Source organism: Chrysemys picta, chromosome 11 (assembly GCF_011386835.1).
Source record: "Chrysemys picta bellii isolate R12L10 chromosome 11, ASM1138683v2, whole genome shotgun sequence".
Lineage (NCBI taxonomy): Eukaryota > Metazoa > Chordata > Testudines > Emydidae > Chrysemys > Chrysemys picta.
The window spans coordinates 43,057,493-43,067,330 of NC_088801.1; the positions used below are offsets into that span (position 1 = coordinate 43,057,493).

The 9,838-nt window shown below is 46.7% G+C and overlaps 1 protein-coding gene across 1 annotated transcript; it reads right to left on the reverse strand.

Moving 5' to 3' along the window:
- Nucleotides 1-1,633: 1,633 nt before the first annotated feature.
- LOC135974351 (uncharacterized) lies at nucleotides 1,634-9,096 on the reverse strand. The gene is made up of 2 exons (XM_065561906.1): nucleotides 7,204-9,096; nucleotides 1,634-4,033 (listed from the first exon to the last, which is right to left on the reverse strand). The coding sequence occupies exon 1, from the start codon at nucleotides 8,953-8,955 to the stop codon at nucleotides 7,393-7,395; it is 1,563 nt and encodes a 520-aa protein (XP_065417978.1). The 5' UTR covers nucleotides 8,956-9,096; the 3' UTR covers nucleotides 1,634-4,033; nucleotides 7,204-7,392.
- Nucleotides 9,097-9,838: the final 742 nt, after the last annotated feature.

Here is a 9,838-nt window from a genome sequence, read left to right on the forward strand (position 1 = left end):
TATTTTGCTATAAACGGCTTTGTAAATTACAGATAATAGCCCTATTAGTGACTAATACTTATAACACTATAGAGACCTCATTACACTCAGCATCAGAAACTGTGATAAGCAGTGAGGGACATAGGTAAGCAAAGATGCCGTTATGAAAATTCCCCCTCCCCACATGCCAACAATTATGAAGACATTCCTCCACTCTTCAGGCAGATATATATTCCACATCCTTAGCCAGAAAAAAAAAACAGTGGCATTGGGGAGGTGGAAAAAAAATAAATACTCTTAGCCTCAGTTTGGCAGAATAAAGCAAATTGTGTTCCAGGCCCATATTTTTATTCCCATTTTGACAATCCTAAACACTTACTTCAGCTGAAATACTGGGCTGTAGCACAAATTTTTAAAAAACAATTTTTGAAACCTGAACTCTAGTTTCATATTTACATGACAATTATGAAATCATGGCCCTAAATGCTAAGTGTTGCCCACTGCACCTTACTTGGTGTTGTTTGATTGACCAATCTCAGGGTACAAAGACCATGACGCATTGTAAAGAGAATGATAAATTATCTATCTCTCAGCACCTTCATAATCCATAATACATCTCAAGATATCCAGTTACCATATTTTCATGAGCCTCTGCCAACATTATATTTCTTAATCTGGACTTGTTTTCCAGCTCATCAATTTAATTTGTGTTGTGGCTATCAATCATTAAGTCCAAGATCCTTCCCCCTACCCCCCACCCTCAGCTTCCTGCAGTCTTGAGCCAAAACTTTTAAACTTTGTATCCATTGCAACCATTGTAGCCTGGATTGCATCCAGCCCTTTACTAAAATCTGTCAAATTCATATTTGTGGTATTCAACTGAGTGGACTAGAAAATAAAGATGGATTAACTCTAACACTGCTTTATTACACTGCGGACATTCCAGATTTCTCTGCTGCACTCAGTCCAACTAGACTTTCCACATCTTATCTTCCCCTACAGCTCTCTGTCACACACTGCCTCTTGACAAAAGAACTGCATCTTATAATTTATGAATGTTTATGTTAGATACAATATTAAAGTGATACAGTCAAGATTCTTAGGTCCAGACTTTGACCTAATATTTTCTTCTGTTTGCACAGTCCACATAATTGTACGTGTTATTTTAAAACAAGTATTTCAAAGTTCATTCAAACCCTTTCTATAAAATATTTGTGTTCACAAAGGAAAACAAGTTATATATGGAAAGATTTCATTTTCAAGATTCCAAGGAGTAGTAATATTATTTTTCACTCCTTCAGCACCTTCCATCCAACAATCTCAAAGCTTTTTACAAAACTTTCTGCATTAAATCTCATAGAACATCTGTGAGGCAGGTATGCGTTATCCCCAATTTACAGGTAAAAATTTGTGTCACAGTGATGGTAAATAACTCTTGGTCACAAGACAAACTAGTAGCAGATTAGATTAGAAAAGTGAGATCGCAGGACTCTTAGTCCTGCACTGTAACCACCATGCCAGAAAGAGAAAAAGCAGTTCTGAGAAATATCCTGCTAGTGTCTATTTCAGTATGTCTCAGATGGTTTGAGAGATCAGGGTTGTTACCGAAATATCGGGTCCACCTAGCTGAGAGCCAATAACAGCCAGACAGGGATAAGGAAGAGTTGCTTTATTCTGCAGAAGAAAGGAGAGCTTTGCACCTTAGTACAAAAACTCTGTCTCACACACATTTTACAGATCATTTATACACATTCAGACCAAGGTCTTTGCAGTGTTAACACTTGATTGGTGGTGGTCAGCCCCGTGCTTTTGCTATCTGGTCAGTGAAAACCGGCTTGGGACCAGCTCCAACTACCTTAAGGCCTTGAAGGGAAGACAGTTGAAAAGTTCAGGCTACTGTGTCCTTAAAGTGTCTGCTTCCCCCTAATGGCCGCTGGCTGACATAACGGCTACTCTGTTAACGGGGCGGGGGGGTCACTAATAACTTTCACAGTCCCCCCTTCGGGCCTGGCAAATTCAAAAATTGTCAGGCCCGTTACGCAATTTGCGATCAAGCTGGAGGGACAGATATTGGGTTTTCTTATGGACAGCAGAGCTTTTGATCATAGCATTACACAGGCATTTGGCACATTGTATCATTGTCCAAATAACACATAGAAGGAAAAGAAAAAAAAGAATCCATTTAACAATTGTTCGAAAGAGCCCTGTAAACCATGACCCAAGGTCTGGGAGGAGGTCCTCAAAACTAAAAGTGTGATCAAGAGATACAGCATGGAAAACAACAGCAGCATTCTTAATGGCTTGTAAATCCTGCTCAATTAAGCCAGAATGATTAACATAGAAACAACATTTTTCCCCGATGCGAGCACAAGCCCCTCCTAATTCAGCATTCATAGCATCTAACACACGTCTATTTTGCAAAGCTATTTCTGCCACCTCATTAATCTCCTGTTTCAACTTCTGCAAAGCGTCTATTGATGCATTGGCTATTTTTTCTAATTCTGCAGAAATATTTACTACTGCTTTTTCTAGCTCGGCTACCCCCAACCCAGGAATGAGCGCACGAACAAAGGAGTGAAACCCCGTTTGCCTGACTACTAGGGGATTGTTGGCACGTTTCGCTCGAGTCCTTATAAGGGGGGGTGTCAAAAACTTATGGGCATAGCTGCCCAGATTAAGAATCTGGCTGGCATCCAATGTGTCGTTTACTTGGACATCTGGTAACACCCGGGCTACACCGCACCGACCTTGCCAACCTGGAGGAAGAGCTTTATAGACATTGTGGCCACAGATAAAATACAAGCCAGGGGTCTCTAAATAGAGGGTAAGGGTATTACCTGCAACTCGATGGCGCCAGGTCACCCTTCTATCCCAGCTCCCGGAGTTACTCACTAGCCGGTCCTGGCACCTCCAATGGGAAACATTTAAGTTTCCTAGGGCATGGGTAGTGTTTAAAATGGCTCCACAATACGTAACCTTAAATATGTTAGCTGTAAAACTTGCAAGTGATCCCATAGGCTCCGGGCATCCAGACATCCTTTCAAGGGATGTGTGGGGCAACAGAATGCCAGAGTAAATATCTATATAATACATATGTGTCTTATTTATGGGGCCTAACGGGAGGAATGAGGGAAACCACTGCCCTTGATAACAAAAGCCTGTTGGTCTCACAGTAATGGCCATGTGTAGGAGACAATGGGGTTTTTGGGCATTCTCAGGGGTATTTAAAGGGTAAAAGGTTCCATTTCTGACCTCAAACCGAAGGATTTGATCACAGGCCTCCAGGGGAAGGTAGCCCACTTCCCTCCCCCTTCCTTCAGCATTCTCCAAACAAAGGGGCATTTTATACCCGATCCCAAGAACTTCAAAAAGAGGGACCCCCTTAGCTGCCCAATAATAATGCCAAACCTCAGACCTTCTCCCATATTTGTCATATTGATATTCCCCAATCCATGCCCATTCAGTTTTCCGTTCTACCTGTAAGGAGAGTACTTCAGAAAGATTTGCTGGTACAGCCCACAATCCTATTCCTTCCTCAGAGCGGGTTTTGTGACACAGCCAACAATCAGATAAGTGTCCCAATGTGGCTATTTGCTGAAGAGATTTAGCGGCTGGGTGTGGATTAGCTTGTACAAGGGGCAAACCCAAAAGCAATAGCCACTGCAGCACCGTCTGAGAACCCATAGTTATAAAGTCTTAGGATTTTGTTCGCCGGAACAGAAGCTTTAGTCCCTCAAGAGGTTCAGCTTTCCAGGTATCGTCTGCTTCTGGCTCTTCCGGGTCGCGGTGGGAAGAGCTGGCGGTGCTCCCTCGAGGTCCGAAGTCGTCTGCTTCTGGCCCCGTCCTAGGGGCTAGCTTGACTCGGGTGTGGTGTATCCAAGTGTCTCGCTCTCTCACTCGAACAGCAGTGTGAGAGGTAAGAAGGACTTGGAAAGGGCCCGCCCACCGGGGTTGGAGAGGCTCGTGTTTCCACTCTTTCACATAGACCCAGTCTCCTGGAGCGATCCGGTGGGCAGGAACATCAGCGGGTAGGGACTGAAATTGAGCCGCATACCTGTGGAGAGATTTGAGAGTGGTTTGAAGGGAAACAACATATTTGGTTAGTTCCTCGTCACCCCAAGTGGCTAAATCAGTTACAAATCCTGGATCAGCAAATCCGGTGTATGGCCTGCCAAATAAAAGTTCAAAGGGAGAGAGACGGAGCCGGCCTCTAGGGGCAGTTCGAACTGCCAAGAGGGCCAAAGGCAGAGCCTGAAGCCATTTTAACCCAGTTTGAGCACACAGCTTAGAAAGTTTAAGTTTTAAAGTCTGGTTCATCCTTTCCACTTGTCCTGAAGATGGTGGTCTCCAAGGGGTGTGTAGAAGCCAGTCAATACCTAGGGCTTTTGCAATGTTTTGAATAATCTGGGCAGTAAAATGAGTCCCTTGATCAGAGTCAATAGACCTAGGGGGGCCAAACCTAGGAATGACATGGTTTAATAAGGTCTTTCCCACTTCCACGGCAGTTGCTCGTCTAGTCGGGAATGCTTCAGTCCATCCAGTCAGTTGACACACGATTACAAGGAGGTACTTGTAGCCCTGGCATTTAGGCATTTCTGAGTAGTCAATTTGAAGTCGCTCGAAGGGTGTGTATGCCCATAACCTGGCTCCAGGGGGGCCTTTAGGTTCCCCCCTTGGATTGAATTTCACACAGATGTCACAAGTGGCAAGGACTCGTTTAGCTTCCTGGAATACTCCAGGAGCATACCAAAGTCTATTCACAGTAGCTGCCATGGCCTCTGCACCACCGTGGGTTTCCTGGTGTAATTTAAATAGGGCAGGCCGTAGAGCAGCTCGGGGCAATGCTCTTCTTCCATCTGGCAGTTGCCATTCCCCCCCTCGGGTTTTGGTGGCCCCCATGCTTTTCCAACGCTCGACCTCTGATGGCTCAGGGGTAAAAGGGGCTGGGACTGGAGTTGGCGGGGTGGAGGATGTGAGTACCATCTGGTTGGTAACATATGGCTGTAGGGAGGCTGCTTTTGAAGCTGAATCAGCCAACCGATTCCCATTAACGGTGGGATCGTTTCCCTTCTGATGAGCCCGAACATGGACGATGGCAATCTCAGATGGCAGATGTATGGCTTCCAATAATTTCAGGATCAAGGGCCCATGGGCCACCTTAGTGCCACTGGAGGTAATAAAGCCACGCTCTGCCCACAGTTGGCCTGTGGCATGGCAAACACCAAAGGCATATTTCGAGTCAGTATATATGTTCACCGACTGACCTGCTGCCAACTCACATGCTCGGGTGAGGGCTATCAATTCTGCTGCCTGAGCTGAGGTGGAAGGTCCCAGGGGAGCAGACTGTAATACATCAAACTGAGTAGTTACTGCAAACCCAGATACCCGTTGGCCCTCCATGACCCGTGCTGAACCATCAGTATACAGTTCCAGTTCAGCATTTTGAATGGGCACATCTGAAAGGTCTACTCGAGGTTTTTCTTGATGTTGCACTATCTGAAGGCAATCATGTGAGGGCTCATAATCATAGTCCGGGAACGGTAAAAGGGTTGCAGGGTTCAAGGTATGGCACTGTTCAATTTTTAAATTGGTCCTGGACAATAAAGAAACTTCCAAATGCGTTAATCTTTGAGAGGTCAAATGTTGCGTGCCCTTTTGGACCAACAATTGTTGAGCTGCATGAGGGGTCCGTAAGGTCAGTGGATGGCCCAAGGTAATCTTTTCCGCTTGGGGTACCAGGAGACCAGCAGCAACCACTGCTCGGAGACAGCCAGGAAAGCCCTGTGCCACAGCATCCAATTTTTTGGAGAAATAGGCCACAGGTCGTTCTCTGGGTCCAAAAGCCTGAGTAAGGACACCAGAGGCCACCCCAAGTCGCTCATGTACATAGAGAACAAAGGGTTTGCGATAATCAGGGAGTCCAAGGGCTGGGGCTGAGACCAAAGCTGTTTTAATTCCCTGGAAGGCTTTGATGGCCCCAGAATCCCAGTGAAGGGGCTCCTCAGCATCATGGGTGATCTGTTCAAAGAGGGGTTTTGCCATCTCCCCAAAACCTGGAATCCAGGAACGGCAGAATCCTGCCAGGCCTAAAAATCCCCGCATTTCGCGTTTTGTTTCTGGTCGGGGAATGTTAAGAATTGACTGAATACGGGTACTAGATAACGCTCGATACCCAGGGGTGAGTACATGACCAAGATAAGTTACCTTGTCTTTGGCAAACTGCAACTTAGAAGGAGATACTTTATGTCCCTTGTCTGCCAAGCAATTTAGCAAGTAAATAGTGTCTGTTTCACATGTTACCTGATCCGGAGAACAAACCAGGACGTCATCCACATACAAGAGATATGTAGACCCACCCGGTAGGCTGATATCAGCTAAGTCACGTGTCAGGATAGAGGAAAAAATAGTCGGGGACTCAACATATCCTTGCGGGAGCCGAGTCCAGGTCAGTTGTTCTGCTCTCCTAGTTTCTGGGTCCGTCCATGTAAATGCAAAGATATCCCAGCTGTCCTTATCTAGAGGAATACTAAAAAAAGCATTACACAAGTCTATTACTGAATAACAAGCAGTACCTGCTGGAATGGCAGTCAGGATTGTGTGAGGGTTTGGTACCACATTGTGTCTAGCTTGGACAACCTTATTTACTGCACGTAAGTCCTGGACAAATCGGTATACCGGTTTTCCCTCTGAGTCCATGTCAGGTTTTTTTACTGGCAGGATGGGAGTATTGAAAGGAGACTTGGTGTGAACCAGCACTCCCAACCGTAGGAATGTGGTGATAAGACTCCGGAGGCCAAGCAGAGCTTCTTGGGGGATGGGATACTGACGAATCCGAGGAATTTCAATGCCTGGCTTCAGGGTTATACGCACTGGCTCTGTCTGGAGAGTCCCCAAGTCTGCCCTTGAAGTGCCCCACAGGGAGATGTTTACCTCCTGTCTGAGTCGCTCGGGTAAGATTTGGTCCGCAGGCAGGATCGGGTCCTTTGAAACTTGGGTTAGAACAGCACACAGCTGGGGAAGTTGGGTTTGAGGCAACCGAAGAATGATTTTGTCATCTGAAAAGAAAATCTGAGCACGTAGTTTACACAACAGATCTCTGCCTAAGAGGTTAACTGGGGAATCCGGGGCTAGCAGAAAGGCATGGGAGGAGGAGACACCAGAGATTTCTACAGCAGCCTCCTGTAATACAGAACAGTCAAATGGCTTCCCGCCTATACCCATTACCGGAATGCTCTTATCTGTAAGGCTTCCTCTCTCCGGCTTGGCAGTAACAGTAGAAAGTGCAGCCCCTGAATCCAAAAGACAAGAATAGGTGGTTCCTCCCAATGTTAGGCGAACCTGGGGGTCTGTGGAGGAACAAACATAAGTGGTAAAATCATTTGAATAGGTGACAAGAGGACCCCCTGGTTGCCGTCATTCCTCATTAGCAACAGCGTCTGTTCTTGTCACAGCCATCTGTTGTTGAGGTCGGTCTGGGCGACGGGGTTGTCGTCCAGTAGGTCTGTTCGGACACTCTCTCTTCCAGTGGCCAAGCTGCTTACAGTAGTTACATATATCATTGGCATGTCTCGGGTTCCCCCCATAATCTGATTTTGGTTGCCACTTGGGGGGTCCCTGTCTCCCTCCCTGTTTTTCATTTCCAGTGTTTACAAGGGCTGCTAGCATCCTCACCTGTTTGGTCTCTTGAACTTTTTCCCTTGTATGATATACTCGGGTGGCCACGCTTACCAGTTCCTCCAGGGATTTTCCTTCAGCACCCTCAAGCTGCTGCAACCGCTTCTTGATGTCCGGGGCTGACTGGGAAATAAAAATAAGCCTGACCGTGGACTGTGTGTCCATGGCCTTGGGATCTATATTAGTATGGATACAAAATGCTTTACAAAGTCTCTCATAAAAGTCAGAAGGGTGTTCTTCTTTCCCTTGCACAGTATTATGAACTTTTGTCCAATCTAAAGTTCTTTCTCCCGCTTGTTTTATGCCTGTCAAAATATAATCTAGGAATTTCTTCAGATCTGCTTGTTGGGTCAAATCATTCGGGTTCCAATGGGGCGGATTGGCGAGCCTTATAAAATTGCGACCGTCGTTGGCAGCCTCTGCAGCCTCCCGGGCCCCCCTCAGTACCCGCTCTTTCTCTTCCGTGCGCAATAAGCAATCTAAAAGTTGGCCCACGTCTTGCCAATCAGGACTATGAGACTGGAAAATGGCACGGAATCGCCTGTGAACGACGTCCGGGTCGTCCCTAAGGCGAGGTGTAGTGGTTTGCCAGTTCATAAGGTCAGCAGTGGTAAAGGGGACATGAACATAACGGTCTACAACATTCCCATCCGTTGTAGGGACTGGGATGGTCCGGAGGGGTGCTTGGACATTAATTACCTCGTCCCCATAAAGTGCCCCCTTCCTTGTATGGGACGGACTAAGGCTGGGAACAGACAGGGAGGTAGTGTACCCACTGCTGGTGGCTCCACTAGCTGATTTGCTTGCCTGCATTGTGGTGTCCTCAGTCTTTATTGGTAATATCTGTCTCGGTAGACCTGCTGTCCTGGTCTCCGTTGAGGAGGGTACCGGGTCCCCCCTAATTGGTAATGCTGCCGCCGGGGATGGGCGTGGTCTAGAGCAATATATGGGGGGGATATCCTCCAAATAATCAGCCTCATGAGGGACAGAAGCTTTCGGGAATAGAGGGGCTTGAACCTGTACCTTCTTCATGCGACGATGGGCCTCATCGTCCCACAAAAACCAATAGTCCATTTGCCCCGGCGCTTGGTTTTCCAATGTCAGGCGTAAGGGGGTTAAATGGGTAGGAATATCAAAGGAGCCATACTCGGGCCACGCAGTCCCCAAGGCTGGCCAGTCCTTGGTGCAAAGTTGTAAAAAACGCTTCCTTGACATCCCTTTTTGAACACCGGGTAAGGGCCATTTGCTTAACATATAATCCAAAGGACTATCCTTAGAGGGTTTTACCAGAGACCCACCCATCTGCCTGCTGACACTCTTAAAATAGAATTACACAGAGAACAGAGGGAATTATGGCCTAAACAGAGACCCACCTATCTGCCTGCTGACACTCTAACAGAGAATTACACAGAGAACAGAAGGAATTATGGTCTAATAGGATCCTATTACAGGAATTTCTACCAATACACACCTAACACCCAATGTATAAGACAGAAATTCATAAACCGGTTAACCAGACCAGAACCAGATAGTGTCTCCTTATCCTATTAGGACTCACCTTATCGGAGCACGAACCCCGGGGGCCGCGGTGAAGCAGAGAAAAGGGGCGAAACACCCCGTTGGCGCCGTTCCCAGTTCGCCGCAGCCGTCCGGAGTCCAATGTCCGAGCTAGGAGGGTCCCATCTGGGGTCGCCAGAAACTGTTACCGAAATATCGGGTCCACCTAGCTGAGAGCCAATAACAGCCAGACAGGGATAAGGAAGAGTTGCTTTATTCTGCAGAAGAAAGGAGAGCTTTGCACCTTAGTACAAAAACTCTGTCTCACACACATTTTACAGATCATTTATACACATTCAGACCAAGGTCTTTGCAGTGTTAACACTTGATTGGTGGTGGTCAGCCCCGTGCTTTTGCTATCTGGTCAGTGAAAACCGGCTTGGGACCAGCTCCAACTACCTTAAGGCCTTGAAGGGAAGACAGTTGAAAAGTTCAGGCTACTGTGTCCTTAAAGTGTCTGCTTCCCCCTAATGGCCGCTGGCTGACATAACGGCTACTCTGTTAACGGGGCGGGGGGGTCACTAATAACTTTCACAGGGTCATTACCTCCCAATGGGATGGAATGGAAGACCGATATTAGATCTTCCTCACAGATGGTGGATTATTAAATAAAAAATGCAAACTTGTT

Excerpts from the sequence above, each read along its gene's own strand:
- LOC135974351 (XM_065561906.1), bottom strand. The coding sequence starts at position 8,955 with ATGGGTGGGTCTCTGGTAAAACCCTCTAAGGATAGTCCTTTGGATTAT.